Genomic DNA, 21,258 nt, shown 5'->3' with positions numbered 1-21,258 from the left:
AATGACTCACTTGGATGTGCACAATTAAAATAAGTACATTGATGCACATGCTCCAAAGCTATTAATCAGCAGAGGAGATACAGAGAACTGAGAGCCTCATGTGTGTTTGTGCCCAGTTCCCAGAGCTGATGCAGAGCAGAACACCTGCATTTGGTCCTTGTAAGGGTACCCTTGTAAGGGTAAAACTCCTGTTTGCTTCTGGACATTCTGAGGCTGGATGAGAACAGTGGGGTTTATTTCAAACTCCTGCTGGTAATGACTCTTGGTTACCAGGGTATCTTCTGCCAATAGAAATAAAAAGCAGCAGCATCTTCACCTCTCTTGAGTGTTTCCCACCCTGAGGAATGCTGTTATATCTCACAAGTGTGTGCACAGGCATCAGCACAGAGGGTTTCCCAAAAGAGTGTTTTGCTGACCCTGCTCAGTGCTGAGGGTGCAGGGTGTAAAATAGGTCAGTGGTGTAACATCGTTACTGGTGTAACACCAGCACATCCTCTGGATGTCCTGCAGACCTAAAGGAATATTGTACATGCACCTCATGTCTGCTGACCCACAGCAAAGCCCTTACCCTGCTGAGACCTTCTGTGCTCACCCATGTGCTGTTCTTTGTGGGTACCCCAGTTTCAAATGGCAAAAGCCAATGCAAAAAGGGAATCAGAGTTTATTCCATTGAGGGCAACTGGATCGATTTTTGAGATACAAAGTTTTCAGCACGTGTATAGCCTCGAGTTTTCTTGACAGCAGTGGTCTCCTAGCTGGGTCAGGGTATCTCCCATTCTTCTCATAGAGGTTAATTGTGTTTTAAATGCTTTTGGCCACATGAAATCTGAAGATGTGGCAATTTCTGACCTCAGTTTGTATAAAGAGGCAGAATCAACTTTCAGGTGCTACCACACTGTGGCATCTGCATAGGAGACACGTACACTGGATTTATGTGTGTGCACTGTCTCAGAGCAGGATCCGAGTGTGGCACTGCTCCACGTTGAAAGAAAATCACAGCTTATAATATTCAACTGGTTACTATAACCCCCACCCACCCCAGGTTTAATATTAGAACTATTTTTCACGTTGAAACCGAAATAGTACAAAATATGGGCTTGCTGTAATTGTTGTTAGATTATGTGTCACCCTGATAAGATGTAACAAATATTTTCCTACACAGCAGGGCCTGTTTCCCTGCGAGTAATGGATGGAGAAACTTCTCATAGTGTGTAGGCAATTGGTCGTAAAAACTTCGCTGAGAAGATTAATGCATTCAGTGCAACCTTTGTGGAAAATAGGAAGAAAAGAATTAAAATAATAGTTTGTTCTTTCACATCTAATATTAATAACCAAACTTATTTGGTGGGAATGTTCCTTGCTGCATGCGCCTTCTTCCTTCCAGGGGCAGCTTTGTGTCAAATAAGTATTTCTATGCTTTTTAAAGATCTTTCAGCAGCAGCTATTGTATGTGGTACAGTGATTCTTTCAACAGAACTATTTTTATCAGTAATATGAAAGACTTTTTTTTCATGGGCACAGCTTTGACACCAATAAGTCTGCTGGATGTCACTTAATAGGCTAGATAAACATTCGCTCACCACTTAGCGTGGAAGGATTTTCCCTTTATATCACAGCTCTTTTGGAGACACTTAATGGCCATCAGAGAGGTGGCACCCTGGGGACAGGACTTTCCAGAGCCTGTGCTCAGCCAGAGCCAGGGCAGGGGCTTGTTTGCTGTACAAACACTAGTGTGCAGGACAGAAAAGTGAGGCCCTGCTAGAAGGAGCCTCTGTAGATCACAGGTAACTCCTGAGCACACACTGCACCGAGTTGTGCTGTTGCCCATTAGATGGGTCCCTGCCCCTTTCTGGGGATTACTTGGGACTGCCTGGTGCTCTGCCATGGAGCAGTGGCTGCAGCTAACTCGGCAGGTGCAAGGATGGTCTTACATGATGATGTAATGAGTTGGTTTTTTTAAATTGCTCGAGGTTTGGGGAAAAGGCTGATTTAGATTGATTGCTGCTGCTTCCCCCCTGTGTGTGTTTTGAGATCTTGTTTTCTGCCTAAAGGACACTTCTGTACCTGCAGTCAGTCTCAAGTGACAGGTACCATCAGTCATGAAGTCAGCTATGAGACCAGGGTTGGATGAACTGCTTATTTTCAGTGTGTGGCACACAGTTCACTTCTTCCCAGGTCTTTGCTTATATCTTGGGGCTGGTAGGCTAACCAACTTGAATTTTACAGAGAATCACTTGTTTTACTACTTGTGAGAAGAGATATTTCATCACAGTTTTACAGAGCTTGAATTTTTATAAAGAGCATTTTGTCAGCAAAGAAACAATTGGTTTGCTAAAGGAGAAACAAGTTTCTGCCCCTTCCTGCTGCTGGTAGACAGTGGGAACCAGTGGTCTTAAGATTTCAGTATTCCAGGAGGCTGGAATCCTTTGCTGCCCCAGTAGGTCTTTTGCTGCCAAGTGAACAGAAACAGCCTGATCAGGAAAAAGCCAATGCCATCAAACATTGATTGGGCCTTTGAACTGCTCTGGCATTCAGAATTATTTAGGGCTTATTCAACCTCTTTCTAAATTGATCAGTTAGATATTTCAGAAAAATGGTACTTAGATTCTTAAATAACTACATTCATCATTGCCAAGGACTTTCAAACTGGAACAGGAAAAAAAAAGGTTCAATTTTGATCATGCAGTAGCCTCTCTTCCCATCCTGCCATAGCACTAAAGCAGAACGTGCCAACCAGCCACAGGAAAAAGAGATTTTAGGAGCACTATGAGAATTAGTCTGATGGTGTAACTGCAAATTTTATTCGAGGTCACTAACTACATTCATCATTGCCAAGGACTTTCAAACTGGAACAGGAAAAAAAAAGGTTCAATTTTGATCATGCAGTAGCCTCTCTTCCCATCCTGCCATAGCACTAAAGCAGAACGTGCCAACCAGCCACAGGAAAAAGAGATTTTAGGAGCACTATGAGAATTAGTCTGATGGTGTAACTGCAAATTTTATTCGAGGTCACTAAGAGAAAGGACTGTTTGAAAGCTTAATGTTCCTTGGCCAAAAATATTCACAGATAAAACAAAAATCATTCATTAAGTCTCTCTGTCACTATTGTTTAGTTGCAGATGTAGAGAAAGGAGTAGATAGATTATTTAAAGTACAAAAGCTAATTAGGGTTGGCTGACAGAGTACTGAATTTTACTTTGAAGAATGGGACAGGTTTTTACATGACTGAGATGGTAGAATGTGATCAAAACATTATTAAATCCAAACCTCCCAGCTTCCTTCCAGCCTTGCTTTTTCCCCAGCAATCTCTGCTGCCCAGTCCACAGTTTTCAGAGCTGAAAAATCATTAGCAATTTCCACTAAGAGCACTTCAGCACAAGGCAGAGACAAGCCTCCAGAGCATAAGGGGGTGAGGACAGAGGATTTTAGCAGCTGGACTCCTTCCCCACAGATGATGACCGAGCTTACACATGTTTTAGAAGTCAGAATTCTGATGTAACAAAGCAGCTTTGTTACATTTGATACATAGCAATGAAGCCATCTAAATGTATTTTATACAAACATGCCTGCTATGGCTTTGTGAACCTTTTTAGCTCCTCCAGCTACCAGGAAGTCTTAGAAGAAAAACCTCATAGGAAATCAAAATTAATAATAGAGGTGGGTTTTACCTTTAAAAACACACACAAAAAAAGGGCAATTGCCTGTGTCTGCCCAGTGTAGTGCTCCTGAGATTCTCCCGGTGAGGAACCAATGACTTCCTGTGAAGGATTCATGGAAGGCAGAGTAGCTGTGTTTGGTACTTGTGAGAAAGTGGCTCATTTGGGAACACAGACTAAAGGTTTTGATGAGCTAAAAGTATTAATTGAAAACTTACCCTCTTCACTCTGCAGATGCTAAAAAGGGTATTTAAAACTGAGCTCCTGTGACAAGTTATTGTTTCTTCTCTTTCCTCCCTTCCCCAAGAACTATGCTTGTATAAGTAGGTGTACATGAAGTGTTTTCACCTAAATGTTCTAATAAAGAATGTGAGGTTACTCACTTTCTAAAGCTACGTTTTCCCCCAATTCAACCATTTACATGGTTGCAGAGATTTGTATTGCAGTGGTATAAGGAACTGAACCTTTAAATCACTTATCCTCAGAGTGCTGTGAGGCAATCAGGTATCCAAGCTTTACAAAACAAGGAAGCACACCTTGTGAACAAGACACTAAGGCAAAGTTCATACAAAGTCTGTGCAGAGTGGGATTTCAGTTTTTGTTGGCAGATCTTGTGTGATCAATAAAGTGGGGACAGTGCAAAAATAGTAAATCATGATGGAAAGCCATTTTTATTTAATCTGCTTTAAGAAACCCAAAGAAAGTTTAAGTTACTCTGGGGAAAAGGCTTTAAATAGGGCCAAGATTATTCCTATTATGTATTTCTGCATTCTCCCAGGAAGTCTTCAGGGAATAAAACCCAAAACTCAGGAAAAAGTAAATTTTTTAAAAGGTCCTGTTACTATTTTTCCCTTTGCTGTCGATCTCTTTTTTTGCTGTAGATACATTTAATTCATATTTGGCTTTGTTAATTCCAACTTATTTTGACTGTTTCTTTGGGCAGGTCAACACCCAGAGTGAACACACGCACACTTCCAAGATTCTTGGGAGTTTTTTATTACAAAGCACTTCAGACAAACTTAGATTAAAAACAAAAAGTTCTCTTCTGTAACAGGAAACTATTTTAAAACAACATTCATAAAGAAAATAGAGTGTTCTTAAACATTAACTTCAGTTAGAGCTCTTCTGTAATGAAATCTAAAAGACACAACTGATGGGTCAAGAGCTATTCATTTTGTATATATTCATAAAAGGGAGACTAAGTTGTAACACACACATGTCATGGAGCATCTTATTGTTCATAATGAAATAGTAACGCTCAATAGTTAATTCTGGCCTGACAAACCAGCCCAACATTTAAATATTTTTCAGTCCCAAAAGAGACAAACCATTAACATCTCTCATTCAATAACTAAGCCAGCCCTGGCTAAGGGTTAAAGCCACTTCAAAGCACCTAACATGATAAGCTCTTCATTTCATGTACTTCTCCTGTTGATCAGCCAAGATTTTTGCTGAGGATTTAGCATCATAGAAAAGTTCATTTATTTCTTCAATATGCTCTTTCTCAATGCTGTCTTTCCCATTAATCTTGGCAAGCAGGTTAGCTGGGGTCAGCAACTGCACAGCGTACCTGTGATCAGACAGACACAGATGAGTAATTGCAATTCAGTGCATCCCAGTGAACTGAAGATATGTAGTGGTGGGACATTTGTTAGGAAACACACAGCTCTAACAGCAGTATGAAAAGTCAGCAAACCCTCCAGCATATACGTTCCTCAAAGCAGGAAAGAGGAGCATTACCTCTCTCTGGTAAATATTAGCAGTGTTTTAATAGACCACAGAGAAGGTCCAGAGAAGGGCAAGAAAGCTGGTGAAGGGTCTGGAGCACAACTCTTACAAAGAGCAGTTGAGGGAGCTGTGGGTGTTTAGCCTGGAGAAGAGGAGGCTCAGGGGTGACCTTCTCTCACTCTCTACAACTCCCTGAAAGGAGTCTGTAGCCAGGTGGGGATCAGGCTCTTCTCCCAGGCAACCAGCAACAGGACAAGACAACATAGTGTTAAGCTGCACCAGGGGAGAGATTTAGGTTGGACATTAGGAGGATTTTCTTCACAGAAAGGCTGAATACATTGGAATGGGCTGCCCAGGGAGGTGTTAGGAGTCACCATCCCTGGAGGTGTTTAAGGAAAGGCACCTAGTGACATGGACCAGTTGACACTGTGGTTTTAGGTCATAGGTTGGATTTGATGATCTCAGAGGTTTTTTCCAACCTAACTGATTCTATGACATTATTGTAGGGGAGAGGTTTGTCTCACTTCTAAGAGTGAGTTATCGTACACCGTTTTTAGATCCAGTGATGATTCAGAGAAAAGTGTGCACAACTTACCTTAAGGTTGTCTTGGTACCAATTTCCCCTAAGTGGTTTAGAGCTTCTTCACTGATGTTAATTCCTTCTGTCTGAGCACGAAGTTTTGTGATCTGTTGGGAAGAATAAGTGAGGCACCAGCTCCAACGATTAGCATGCTAAACTACTCAGCTTAGTATCTGGAAACTGTCAGCTTAGAGATGAGACATGCTATAAAACAAGATGGTGTGGAGAGTTACCCTGGTGTAACTTACACTAAACCAGAACTTGTAGAATTCTAAGTCTTTGAACAGGCAAACATATTACTGAATAAAGTATTCTCACAAAGGGGAGGTAAAGTAACACATCTGGACTAACTCTTCATGGTAACTCTGCATTGTTAGCGAAGTCTGTCTACTCATAAGGAGCAGAATATGAGACCTTATACAAGAGAACTGAAAAAGCATGCAGGAAATAATTGGCAGCTGGAGTCCTATGGTCAGCCACACCAGTTACTAAATGCTGCAGTGTATCACTGCTGCTGTACAGCAGAGCCCTCCAAAAGGCCCTACAGAAAGCTACACCCTTTCCTTAGCAGCTCACAACACACTTTTTATCCAATTGACAAGAAGATAGTAAAATAAATCAAAAAGTTACTTTCTATGATTCACCTATTCCTGCAAGAAGAAAAAAAAAAAAATCGCTAGGAAGAATCTAATCTTTCAAGAACAGTCTCAGGCTTGTACCAGTTTGAAGATCTTTACAAAGTTGGAGAGCAAGATATCACCAATAAGCCTGAGCATATAAAGCTGTAACAAAAGTGGCACAAGTCTCTCGGTAGTCCGTATTACCTGCTGAGTGATAAGGGGCAGACTGGATAATGATGTTGTGTTGTAGTGCTGAGATAACTCTGGAACTGCAGGCCTCATATAATACAGGTATTTTTCACTTTGGCAGCTTTGTAAACAAGATATCAAGCAGCACTCGTTTAAATTAAAGCCATAAAAATGCGCTAGGGGAGTCAGGGGGAACAGTCAGAGAGGGGCTGGAAACGGCAGCAAGTTGGTGCTAAGGTGTTAATACTGAATATTGGGAACACTCCTGCAAATAGCAATTTCACAGCAAAGATATTTTACTTTTAAATCACCCAAACATCACCTCCCCTTCATTCAAACACTGCTACTTCGTTCTTCTTCAAGAAAAAGAAGATATCAAGAAACAAGATATCTTGAATGCCAAATCTTTTTAAAGTAAGTTTTTATCCAGCAACCTGGTAGAACCTTACTGAAGCCATTAACCCAGCAGCTAGCTCATGTATGCATTTACTATGGCATAGGAAAATAGGTGTTTATCAGGTAAAATACATTAGGAACAAAAAGTCCCAGCTATAACCTCTAACATCTAGCAACAGGCACATATGCAAAAAATTTTGATTACAACAATACCTGACTAGAATATGCATAAATGTGAATTTTTTCCCTATTCTGTTTGCACTGTAACTGTGGGTCTTGTCTCAGAGCAGCACTACACAATGGCATTTCTACTTTATCAATACAAAATATTTTGAACTGGTTATGAACAAACTTTCAGCAGATACATGCATCAATCCTGTGCTGATAAAGAAATCAATTGTGAGAGACCAAGGCAAAGAGTCTCAGACAGAAATATCAGCAGCAGAAATGTCTTCCTAACTTGAAAGAAAATTGGGAGCAAAAATAGAGAAATAAACTTAGAGATGTTTTATTTTTAACACCTCCCCCCAACTGCATTTAGTTAGAAACCAAAGTTAAATGTAATAGCTCCTCCTCTTCTCTCATGAGATGTTGCCATTCAAAAGCCTTAATTTAAGGGGAGATTGTCTGTCTGTGGAACATGATTTATGGGACATAATGTCTCAACTCTATTTTTAGCTTTAGGAAATTCTACTGTAAACAGCTCCTCTCCTTCACTCCTGGGGATGCTGAAATTCACAGCACTTACCCAGCTCTTCTGAAAATCAGCAGTTCAGAAATGAGCTCTTCAGCAGTGTATTATCTGCACAGTAACACAGCACTAACTACTCAGAATTCACTCACAGTACAGGGAAATCCAGACAGTCTTTAACATCTCCAGACTGAGTAAAAGTCACACTTTAAAATCTATTTTGCATACAGACCAAACCTAACTGTATTATTAAATCACTGAGCTGCTTTTACTGTAATCTACACCACAATGCTTTTAAGTGTCCTTTTAGGTACAAAACACCACCCCGAGAACAGCTCACACCAGTAGCTGTGAAAAGCTCCTCAAACCAAGCGAAATGAAGCTTTACCTCTACGTTTATGTTCGATAAATGCCTCGGCTTCACCTTGGCACTTATCCAGCAGCAGGAGACTATTATCTGGTGACAACGCTCTCCTCCATTGACACTATCTCTTAAATAATACAAAGAATTGACATGGTAAACCGTAATGTCTTCTGCATTGTGTCACTTCGCAGCATTGAGACGCTAATGAGGGAGGATCTTTGACACAATGCATCATAATGGCCCCAAGCACTATAATCGATACACAATACATTGTGATGGCCCCATAGGAAAAGTTCCAGGCATATCTCTGCAACACTTGCTATGCTTACATTTCCAAATTTGACTAAGAGCAAAAATCCTCCCAGTTTCAGCAGACAGTCCCAGTAGGTTAAAGCTGTAGTACAGGGCATAGAGGCAAAAATATAGTGCATGAAGTTGCATTCCTCAATCCCTCTCATCTCTTATGTGAGGGAAAAGCCCAAGGTCTGGGACCAAAGGACCCAAAGGTGGGACACTTCATCTCACAGCAACGGAAAAAGCACTGCCTCACTGGAACCTGCGAACTAGGGAAAGCACATTTGTTCAAGAGGTCACTTCAGCTAACAATTCATGCCGTTGCATGCAAGGGAGGTGTTGCTTTCAGCTCTAGATATGCTTAGCAACTCCTCAGTGGGGGGGGGGGGGGGGGGGAAATCAGACAGAGAAGTTGCATAGACAGTTTTAGCCAACTCGTTGTAATGGCTCCTAAAGCAGCAGGCACTTAGGAAGCAGGAAGCTTTTTGTCCCAAGCCCTGGTGACCACAGAGTCAAACAGCTCTATAGTAACAGAGTAGGCAGAAACTGAGCAGAGCTCTGGGGACTCATTATAAATTCTCTTAAAATGCTGTGTACCTGCTTCATTTCTTGGGGTGTATACAGCATGGTTCGGATAATCATCACTCTATCCAGCAGGTCCAATGGTATTCCATGGGGAGACACGATATCTTCTGTGCCTCTGAAGGAGAAGCCAAGTGGAAAGAGATCAGATACTACTCTGAGTTCAATACATTGATTTGACTAAAATCAGTAAAAAGTGACCACACATCTACTAGTTTACAACTGTTGTGTGCCCTGCAGAGACACAAACGCTCCCCAGACAGAGACAGGAAACATTCTGGTCTGAAGTTCACACTGGACAGCCCGAGGGAAACAAACACTATTTCTGGAGCTCTTAAACAGGCCACTCAAAAATAGTTAGAGGTGATTTCCTCCATGCTTTCCTGCACTGTATGTCACAGTACAGTCTTGCCTAATATTCCAAGCTATCTCCCAACAAGGAACATAGCAGTTTTACCAAGTTTTTAAGCTGTATCGGTATAAATTATACACACAATTTGGAGAACATCCCCCCTAGCTGAGCAAGTCATTACTCTGTTCCCCAGTCCCTGCAGTGAATGCTGCAGTGGTTTACATTCCATGCTTGCAATCCAGCAAATTGAAGAGTGGAGGTCTGTGCATAAGGATAGAGCAGGATCTAGATCCCCAACCATTTTATTTGCTGGGGGTACAGCACCCAACAGCAAAGCCTGCAGACACATGCACTCTTGGTTTTCCAAGACCATCATGATTTGCTCTGAAGTCAAGAGTGAAACATACCCAGATTTAGTGAGAATTAGAGAGACAGCAGTAAAAACAGTAAAGTGCTGGTAAGGAACTACATTTATAAGTTCAGTACTAATCTATAGGCACTGCAGCTCTGGCCATGGTCCTCCAATATTCAATGCCATTATGATGTGGAAATCTTCCTTTCTTAAATCACATTTTTTCATAACAAGTTCTTAAGTGAATCCATATCAACAGATCTCTACTTCCTCTACTTTTACCAGACATCCTTTCTATGCCTTTGCAAAGAGAGCACTGCAATGTCCACCTTAAACATTTCTGAAGGGCTTATCACCTTCACTTCTAAGCAAAGCAACCAGAGAAAAATTAATACCAGATGAGCCACTATGAAGGAAGGGAAAAGCTGGTTACATAGCTCAATTACATCAATTTAAAGAGTAGCAATCATTGCTAATGACAGTCTGTTTAGACATAATTAGACCTAGACCACAAATTAGGAGTAGAACCAACAGAAGACTCTGAAAGAGGAGAGCACTTTTACTACACATGCAAAGAATGCATTGTGTGGGTGCAAAATATTGAAGTAGAGGCACGAAGTGGAGATGAAAAACAAGTTAGTTGGCAAGACTGAAGAATCACAAAAAGCCAGACAAAGTAGGAAAAGGGAGAGGTTGAACAGCAACACACTAACAGTGAGAACAAGAAGGTGAAGTCTGATGCAATTAGGATAGCAAACAGCAAAATAATCCAGAAGCAGGAAAGCATGATATTAGAAGGTATGTAGCTCTGGTGCTTTTGATGTCCCTAATGTGTAGGCAACAGATGTGTTGAGGTATACAATGAGAACGGCAACTGTTACAGATCACCCAGGAAGTAAGACAATTCAGAAGATGATGTGCTAGTGGAAATAAAAGGAGGAATTCCATTCTGCTTTAAGTCAGTTGGCCTGGCATTAAATGCTTGTCCCGTCATGAAACTCATGAGAAGCTCTTGAGCACTGGTGCAGCCATGCAAGGGAATATCAAAGGTGTCAGTGTCAGAGACAACAGCCTTTGAAGATTGTAACTCTACTGATACAGCTAATTCCAATGTTTATGGACCAATGCCAAGTGCAAAATTCAAGTACCAATTCAAGTATTCATTATCATACCTGATAATGCAGTTTCCTCGGTTGGAAGCAAAGATGACAATGGGGGAAATAGAAGATTCCAGCGCTCGGTGCAGGTATGTGAAGCATTCAATATCCAGCATGTGAACCTCATCCACAAAGAGCACACCTGGGACAAGCTCTGCAATGCCTTGATCGATGTATTTGTTCACCACCTTATTTATCTCTCCTCGAAGTTTGTCTGAGAACAAAGAAACTGTTAGCTGTTCTGCTAGTGAACTATAGTCAGTAGGAAAGGCTTAAAGCAAGGAAAATTCTTGATTTTTGTCATGGTTTGGGATCTTACTGGCACAAAGAAAATCTCTGTGACACTAACATTCTGTGGCATTTAGTAGTGTATTGGGGAGGCATCTCTGCAATGAAATATTTCTCAACTGAATTTCTCACACTTAACTGGGGGTAGTGTGTGCCCTCTCATGGCTTGTGAAAAAACTGATTGCTGTGGATTTGGGGAGTTTGGCAGGGGTGGAGAAGTTTAAAACATGATACTAAAGTTTCCAGGCATAGCTGAAAAGATTGTCACTGAAAGAATGAAATCTTGCTACTGTATTTCAGCAAAGAAAAATGGCTATGTAGGTTTCTGTGAACATATGGATCTCAAAGCAATGCAAGATGTTACATCAATAAATCTGATATTAGAATAAGCAAAGTGACCACTGGAACAGACAAAATACCTCAAAAGACTGCCATTCAGTTAGGCATTGAAACAGACTTCGATCTAAATTTAGTCACTTAGTGAAAAATCATTTCTTTCAAAGCTAAAAGGAGAATAGATCTGTCTGTAGATACTGTTTTCTCCAATGATCTGGAGGTAGGAAGAACAGCAGTGCATATAGAGCATCAGGTCTACAGACAGCTGCTGAGATGCACACAGAGGTGCCATTTATCTGCTCCACTGAAGTTCAGTATGGTTTGCTTCACATAAGGACACATTCCAACAACATTTCTTAGAATATGTGTATTATTGCTCTTCTGTTTGGCTCTTTGTTGAAAGCCTAAACCTCACACTCTCTGGCAGGAACGTTGAGAGGATGGCACTAGTGTGCTGACCTCTCTCTCCAGGTAGATGGGTGCAGAGCACAGTACATGCTTTATCACTATATGCACTCGTTGTGCTGTCTCTGGCCATGGCAATTCCAGCAGCTGTATCACTGCTCTTTGAAATCTGAACATTTATGAATAAGTGCTATGTAGGCATTTATTTGGAGGTGTTGCCTGAGTAACCCTATGAGTTGGTTTGGGCAGCAAATAGCACACCCTATTTTTTAATCCTTTTCTAACTGGCAAACACAAAGGTCGTGTTGGTCTCAAAATACCATGCACGATTCATACCAGTAATTTCAGTTTTCTTAGGCTTCATCAACTGCCCCATCATAGAGAGGATGTCTTGCCCTCCCTAGGAAAAGAAAGTTAAAGATCAGCTATGAGGTCATGTAGTGAACACATACCTTGAGAAGTTTATAAATCAGGAACTGGTTAAAGAAGTTGTTTCTTAGAGTTAACTTGATACTTTATATCAGCAGTCAGTGATGATCTGTCAAAGCTGAGGTCACTTCACCACAGCAGTATCATATAAACAATCACCTAGCTACCTCCTCACCCTTTCTTCAGCCTTGCTAATTTGGAGAGCATAAAAAACCCAACATGAGCTATCTTCTTTTAAAAAAACTGTCACAGAGAAACTCAAAAGGAATGAAATTGTCAGGGAACACACAGACTTGGGACTTCCTGCATGCACAATAGGTGTTCAACCTGTCAACACAGGAACAATTAGTCTGAGTTTTAAAACTTTTGAATGCCATGATTCCTATCCAATAAAAGATTTTGTTGTAAAAAGAAGGAAGTTTATTTTGAAATTGAATAGGTTAAGGGGTTGTGTTAGGATACTGTAGGGATGCCAGCCCTTCAACTTGTTAGTGGCTTCTGTTCATGACATAGGGAATTTCCTCAATACTGGATTTATGTTAAGATACAGCAAGGAGTAATTCTCCTATCTTTTTTTTTTTTTTTTCCTGCAATACATTCAGAGCTCTACTGAAATTCACAAAGAAGTTTAACAGGTGGCTGTGAACCATTTCGGAAGGAAGCAGGGACATCAACAGAATCCATGGCAGTCAAAAATACTAAAGTCACCTTTTATCACAGTGCTTGCAGTTCCCATTTCATGGCCAAAAAACCATAAACACAGAGCAGAATATATTAATCTGCATTCAGAACTTTCACAAAATTAAGTGATGCAAGTCTGGCTGCTGCTACCTCACATCTATAGGCAGCTTTCCTTAAAGTAATCATCTCTTTTCCTAGTCAAGGGCAACAGCCCACACTGCTCTTTTTCTGCAAGGAATGGGGCACAGCGGTGGAGAGAGACAGGCCTAGATTATGCTTTAACTGTGGAGGGAGTAGATCCCAAACACCTGTGTGGAAGCTGTGCTATGGCTCTAAGACTGTTTTCTGTAGCAGTGTGAGGAATATTAGTCTGACAAATATTTCACAACCAGGTGTATGAATCCTAAACTAGCAACTGCCTCTAAGCTGCATGGCAGGGCCCTGAGGCAGGCAGCTGCAGCATGACCTCCCTGAGGGGAGGAGAGCTAGACTGACCTTCATGGTGTGACACCTAGTGCTTTTCCTGTAGTGGAATCTCTGAGGGTGAGTTAGGACAGCTCAACTTTCTCCACTCCCTCAATTATTCTAGTAACCATCACATCTATGTCAAATAATCTCTCTGTAAAGACTTCAGATACCTGAGGTCGAGCATTGGCCACATCCAAGTCATGCAGGGTGACATCCTGAATAATTTCCTTTTTCTTGTGTACATCACCTTTTGGCAAGGGAACATACTCTTCTGCTTCAAGGTCAAATTCTGTAGCATAGATATCACACCTGCCCTGCCTCTGAAGAAAAAAAAAGAGGAGAAACCAAGGTATAGAATTAAGTTCAGTGCCAAAACCTTGAGTGACATGAACTTGATAAAGGGCTTAGTTCACCATTCCAGTTCTGACAAGCTTCAGCTGACAATTTAGACATCCCACTCCCTGCTTAGCAATATGCATATCCTATCTACTGATCAAAGCTCAAAAACTCTGCTGAAAACCACCTGATATTTTCAGTGGCAAGAATATTCCACTCCTCTCTCCCCTTCTTTTAACCGTATGCAATTCTTGCTAAAGGACAAATCCAGCAGATTAACTAGAGATTGGGAGAACTGTTCAAGACTCCTTTATAGGTGGGTGATTTATTATATGATACAAAATATTATGCTCATCCATTAAACAGCAAGTATCACTGTACACTACTTTCTAAATCAGATATGAAAAGAATGCTAACTAATGCAGCATTCCCTTCTACATGTATATATCTTGAGGAGAAAATACCAGAGCGATAAAAGAAAGATTAAATACACTGCACATGTCAGCCTGAAAATGACAAAAGTTGCTTGGTTTTTCCCCTCTTCCCTTAAAGATGTCTTGATCTCACAGAAAAGAAAACTCATCCAGACAGCATCAGTGATAGCTTCCTTGCCAGATGACCTTAATTGTGAACCAGATCACCACGTTCTTTCAGTGCAAAAGAGACTTTTCTCCCCAGATAAGGAAAACACTGGGCTCTTTTTTGAATTTCCATGTAACCATTTCATGTCAGTTAAGGTTAATAAATCAGAGCCTCTGACAAAGGCAGAGAAAGGTCTACAAGAAACATACACCTGCATAACAGTACAGAACTTTTCTTTTACCTTGACAGCTCCACTGTTTGCTTCAATATAAATAACGTCACCCGTTTCCACTCGCTCCTTCTGCAAACTTTCAAAGATGCTTGGGTCCAGCTGGAGACAGGCAAACAGTACAGGTGGTCAAAACTGTTCCAATTGTTATGGTAATCAAGGCAAAGAAATTTAGCCTGAAGCTTACTCCCACCACAGAAAACTAAACTGCAACTCGCCCCAACAATACCTCTAGGATTTTATAAAGCTGTAACACTTGGGGTAGGGATAGAGAATAAATCTGAAAGACACACAGAACTTGTGTCTTACCAAAAAAAAAATCGGCTCTCCAAAGGAAGTGACAGTGCCAGAAACATAATGATACCAGTTACTATTACAAAATACACCTTTGTGTAACATGACAATATATTTATACCTAGGAAGCAGCACTTATTTTGCTTCTAGCAAAACTTCTATAAAAAGTCTGGCTATAGCATTCAATTATGTTACTTGATTTCTTGAGTCCTTATCTGCTGTGGAGCTGTGTGAGGGAGAGCGAGTGTGGAATATATTGGATGCTTTTGTTTCTCTCAGTACATGTTTATTCACTTTTGCTCTCTATTTTCTTGTTTTCAGAGTGAACAAATGCAAGGTGATACTTAACAAGAGAGACAGCTTTCAGTTCTTTACTAGTCTGACAGGGAAATTGAATGGAGACCTGTACAAGAAAACAAAGGGAAAGTGGCCTGAGCTGGCAACACACCAGCTCAATTTCCAGTCTCTATCAAATATTCACTAGAGCATATCTTCCTCTGTAGAAAGAAGGTATGTGACAGAAATAACAATTTGTTCTGAAACAGGCACAATTTCCCAAAACCATCCTCAAAAATTTGATTGAGAATTAAAAAAACAAAACCAAAAAATACCTTTCTTGTACGTTTATTATCATGAACATGAATTTATAGGCAAGATCAGAGCAAGTGTATCACAGACTGAGACAGAACAAAGTTCAGATTCCCAACGCATCCCATTTTTCCTTGGTACTATTGATGCTGCAAAACTGCATCAGGATCTCTTCTTGCTTAAGCTCACCTTTAACTCACTAAAGACATACAAGTGCTGCCATACAGAAATAACAAGGGCTGCTAACCAAGCAATGGGTTTATCCCCAGTTTCAGTTAGCAGAAGCCAAGACTAACATCTAAATATTCTGTATAAAGCAGACAAACATATACTATCATGACAAAGTTGTCTAACAAAAGAAAACAGCCTCTGGCATCCTCACTTTACAGAGATGGGGATCAAGAGCTGGAAATGAAAATAAGAAGTGCTAAAAAATTAGAAGATGCAAACCTGAAATATTTAAGGCATTTTATTTGAGACTCTACCAGACATACCTTCAGCTGTTTGGTTCCCTTTGCAGTTTTGAGTCCTATAATTACGTGGCTGATGGTTTTGCCATACCCTCCCATAGGATTTTCAGTCTCACATGGAGTTAGTTCTGTGACTTCTCCTTCATAAACCTCCTTGGTCTCTTTAATCCTCAACCCTGCAAGAAATTATTCAGGATAGTTTCAGTACACAAACCAATGGCCACATATGCTCAGGAATGTGTTGCAAGACTGTCAATAGAATGCAACATATCATTAGGCTGCACTACATTTAATGTTGTTTTTTTAAATTTTAAAATAGAAATATGTAGTATTGTTCTCTTCTTCAGTATTAAATGAGAATATTCATCCTGTGTCATCAGAATAAAAGCTCAGCCCAAATTCTGGCTTGCAATGCAGTTTATTAAACTCTAAGAAATTGTTTTTCTGTTCATTATTATTAGTCCTTGAAGCAAATGTCAGGATACTCTTTTCCCTCTCCCAAAGAGAGGACTTGCTAAAGCCAGAGAAACAGATCATCTTCTGAAACTAGTGACATTAATATAACTGCAAGTTTCACACAAGTTTTGGACCATCAGAAAAAGCCCTGCAAAGGTAACAAAGACAGAAGAAAAAAGTAATTTCATAAAAAACTTTACATTTTAGCAGCTGAGTTAAAAATAACAGAAACTGGTTAACAGAAATTGTGTTAGACCATCATAAAATTATTAAAAGGTTAATGTATAATTTCAAATATTTTTAAAGTTAATAGCAAAAGGTGATGAAATTTAGCAGAAATTGCTATAATGCAAATTTAAAGCTATTCCAAAATAGCTGCCAATGACATCCTTACTTTGTTGTTTTCCAGGCAGCTAAGCAATCACCACAGTATTTGGGCATCTTCTACTCTAGTTACAACTATTGGAAATAGTTATTTTAAATTGATGAATAATACAGAGCTGAGGAGTTTTACAGTTAGACTGTTCCAAAGAAAAACCACTGTCATCACCACCACCACTACAATTATGCATATGTTCTAACTACACAGAAGTTCAAAGAACCCACATCTGAGGGGACTCTATAAAGTATTTTATGAGACACACATGCCATCCCAAAAATAATGAATGGGCTGTAACAAGATATAAGAAAGTCATCCTGCCCAGTCTGAGGTTATTAGGACTTTATAGAACTTTCCTTGTTCCGTAACTTTTCGTTTTGCTTTGAAATAGATCAGACACTTCACCAGTAATCTTGAGCTGCTGATAGGGGCTGTAAAGAACTGACAAATACGAGTCTGTCTCCCTCTACTGGGCCCAAATTCAGACCAGGATTTGAAATGCAAGAAATAGGTTAACTGTGGATTACGTGACAATTTCTCGGTAAGAAATGTTTGCTTTCTCTTACTTAGGACTCCATAAAAAGTTGGGTATAAAGTTATTTCAGTAAATTTTAAAAATGTTTTTCAGGTATGCCAAATCACCATACAAAAAAAATTACTGAACCTTTGAGTTATAAAACTGACCTAAACAAGGCTGCATCCCATGGGGATGTGAAACAACATGGCAATCTCTACAGTGAAACTGCTTCACAGATTTGCTTGTCCTGTTGTTGTGCTTTTAAACTTTCAGCACAAGCCTTATTCTGCTCTGAAACACTGGAAGCCTTTTTGTGTTTGGGGTATGTTTTGTACACTGCTGAAGCACATCTTTCAGTTTCATTTCATCTGAGAAGGATCCTATTCACATGCTGTCTGTTCTACAACACAAGCCAAAGCCAAGTCAGCAAGGACAACCCCGGGATTTGCCTCAGAAGCCTCTAATCCAGCCTAATGTGCTCACAGAGATGTGCCTGTAAAAAATACTTAGAGGTGAACATCATTTGAACAAAGGTAACTGATGCTTTGAACTTGATTATCCATTGCTTTCTAATTAACCTCCATGTATCAACTATGAAGTTAATTCTCAAATGATTTCTTGAACAGAGACATCTTTTACTCAAGAATCAGACATGAGTCCAAGGCAGCAGCTGTGGGCTACTCCGAGTTTTGGTTCAATAGCACTCCATAGACTAAACAGTGCTTGTTTGATTCACTGGCAGTTACAATGTGGCTACACAAGGAACAGATTAGATATTTAAGTGGCTATTCCAGCAGTTATTTTTCACTGTAGCTGAACTCTAACATTAGCTGCTGTCATCATCCTCTCCAGCTGCTAATAAGCTCTGTACTAGATTAATCTCTCTCACGTTAAGTTTCTTTTACCCTGTACAACTCCATCTGCTCATTTCCCACTCTGTTCTTTTATGCTTTTACATGTTGCAAACTCTCTACTATGTCCCAAACACTACCTGACCATGAAACTACGTCAAGTCTGTTATTAAAAGACTCAACAATAACAAACTCAGTCACTCCTGCTTTTTTCTACAGTGATTGGTCCAAACCAGTCAGACTCTGAGGCTTCCAAGGAAAAATCCCAACAACTAAGTAAAAAAAATTGACTTTTAAAAACTGAGGTGGCTAAACACCCTGAGAGTAAAATGTAAGATACGAGAATAGATGATGTACACAGAGCCTGCTAACAAGGAAACGTACTAAGAAGACTCAAAAAAACCCTACATGAATACTTTAGGTATTGATGGACACGTCAGCTGAGGCTTCTCTTGCTCAGCTGACACTGCCCTGTGTGTGCAAATCATTTTTTTACAAATGCATCTTTGTAAATTATTTCTTTTCCAAGCAAGGAAGCTAAAACTTACTGGAGATTAAAACCCAGCTGGGAAGTGTTCCATTATGAGAAATGGTGGTTACTAGTCCTTTCAAATATTTCAGAGATTTATTTACACTGATAAAAATATTCAATAAAGGTTGTGTTATGAAAATGTGACATGGAATTCAACAGAAAGGAATAAAAGAAGTTCCATCTTTCATTAACACTCATATTTGTTTAGAAGTGTCTCTCTGTTGACATTCAGGGAATGCAGGGAACTAACAATGTAGCTGGCTGTTAAACCCCAGAGAGTTAAACCTCTGCTGTCTCTAGAAATGACAATGTGGATGGCCTAAGTTTCATCTGCTGGTTCAGGTTTCCAAATCTCTGACAGGGAACTTCATCACATCAAGGAAATTTTGCAGACTACTGAGTCTCTGGCTTCCCTCCCACAGGCCCTGCCAGCTTCATGGTAACTAGAAGACCAGAGGCTACTGAGAGTTGCTTTCTTATAAAAGTCAATGGAATACTTTTGTGTCACTGGAGAAGTGAAAGACTTCTTCACTTCACTGCTGCCAAGTATCTAGATGAAGTCCAAGAGGAAACATGGTACAGAAACAGGAAAATTAACTGTTCATATGTTCAGGACTAAAATCAGGTGAGCTGTCTTTAGCCAGCCCTCACACAAACAAACAAAGGCCACTTCTCCCTGCATTTATCAGCTGTCAGCAGCGATCGTGTAAGAGATTTTGGACAGTCGCTGAGGCTGTGCTGTAAATTAAACCAATTTACATCAAACTTGTAAGAGCACTCTAGAACTGAGGAAGGAAGACATTAAGTCAAAGTGTTCATTTTGTTGGCATGGAACTTCCTTTGTGCTTGCTGGAATACTAAGTCAGGCTAACACTGCCATGTGGGAGCCCCAGTTAAGACTGTTTGTTTAGTAGTGTGAAATGACTAAAAGAAGAAAGGAGAGAGCATTTTTCTGTCCACAAGTATTTCTGCTAATGCAGGAAAGTAAAAATCATTTTTCTTTCAGCTTTAGTCACAGTCACAGGCAAAACCAGGAGGTGAACATGGGGTGTAAGAGAAGAATCTGGGGAAGTAGAATAAACCATAATACAATAATTAAATTATGCTTTATAAATAGAAAACCTGACTCCACTAAGTGTGGAAGAGATTCACTAAACTAAGATTGACAAGCATACAGCAATCTGGGAATATTATGAACACTGAGACGTTTTACCCTTTTAGATGCCCGAGAAAAGGCAAAATAAGTGTCATGCAAATCATTATTAATTCTTCCGTGTTACTGAAACTCACCAATTGCACGTCGGAAGTTTTCCATTAGAACTTCTGTTTTCTTGATCTCAGTGGAATAGACCTCACTGCCAACCATAGGGCAAAAGGGAACTTTGCTTCCCAGTTCCTGAGCAATAGCTAAAGCCAAAGCAGTCTTAAAACAAAAACAAACCACAAAACACACACATTAATTTTGAAGAGAATTAACAAATTATTCCCTCTGCACAAAGTTAACTTTCCTCATTACATCACCTTCCATGTATCAACTATCAATTTAATATTAAGACTGCTCTGACACATATATAACAACTTTGGTCAAAGTCACATGTTTTGGGGGGAAGACTTATAAAACACCTTAAAGACACAATATTGGGCATTTGAATTTGACATCTGACACAAGGCAAATCAGATACCTGATTTAAGGCAAAAAGCCTTAAATAGCATGGGAGGAAAAATAAACAAGCAAAACATTTATGCTTTTAATATAAAATTAACTTCTAAGACTTCTTCAGAGCCCATATTACCTTTGTGTTCGGTAACCTACAAGAGGTGGTTTCACATTACTGATGCTGAACTCACCACTGGGTACTGCCAGTGTTGATGACAAGGCAAAAATCAAAACATAAAGCAGGAAACTCTGTCAATACATTGATGGAAAAACATTCCAGCAGATGAAAGCATTATGTAACAACTACCCTAAAATGGTTTTGGCAACAAATTAAAATAAAATAAATCTGAGAATGCTTTATTTCATACCAAAATATAAAAAATAATACCTTGCCAGTTCCAGGGGGTCCTGCCAATAGTACAGCCCTGCCAGCCATTTTCTTGCTTTTGATTAGCTCCACTATAACCCCACAAGCCTGTAAGTTAAGTATTTACACTGTTAACACGAGTATTGTTACACTATCTTTTGTTCCAACATGACCAAAAACGTTTAGAAACAGTAGGTTTTGTGATGCCGCTAAAAATAAAGAGGATTTCAATTTCACACACACAGAAAGGGAAGCAAGATCAGAAAAACCTACTTCCCACAATCACTTCATTTGACACGAAAATCACTGACAATCTGAGAGCGCTGATTCCTTTCCCCTCCCGGGGCCGCAGGCACACGGGGCGGTTTGAAAGTGAAGCTGGAAATGGATCTTTGCTGCCTCAGCCGCAGATCCCCTAAAGCGCCCTGCGGG

General features: G+C 40.0%; 1 protein-coding gene across 1 annotated transcript; it reads right to left on the bottom strand.

Annotated features, from left to right (window-relative positions):
* Positions 1–4,628: 4,628 nt before the first annotated feature.
* Positions 4,629–20,934, bottom strand: RUVBL1 (RuvB-like AAA ATPase 1; the record flags this gene model as incomplete). Its single annotated transcript, XM_009076662.1, has 10 exons — positions 4,629–5,226; positions 5,980–6,071; positions 9,116–9,218; positions 10,977–11,175; positions 12,327–12,390; positions 13,739–13,888; positions 14,728–14,817; positions 16,092–16,243; positions 20,093–20,225; positions 20,848–20,934. Coding segments are annotated over 10 exons (1,230 nt in total), but the record flags the coding sequence as incomplete, so codon positions are not given.
* Positions 20,935–21,258: the final 324 nt, after the last annotated feature.

This window comes from Acanthisitta chloris, unplaced genomic scaffold (genome assembly GCF_000695815.1).
Source record: "Acanthisitta chloris isolate BGI_N310 unplaced genomic scaffold, ASM69581v1 scaffold12810, whole genome shotgun sequence".
In the NCBI taxonomy this organism is placed as follows: Eukaryota; Metazoa; Chordata; class Aves; order Passeriformes; family Acanthisittidae; genus Acanthisitta; species Acanthisitta chloris.
Note: the sequence above shows the minus strand (reverse complement) of the source record. Positions and strands in the feature narration are given on the sequence as shown.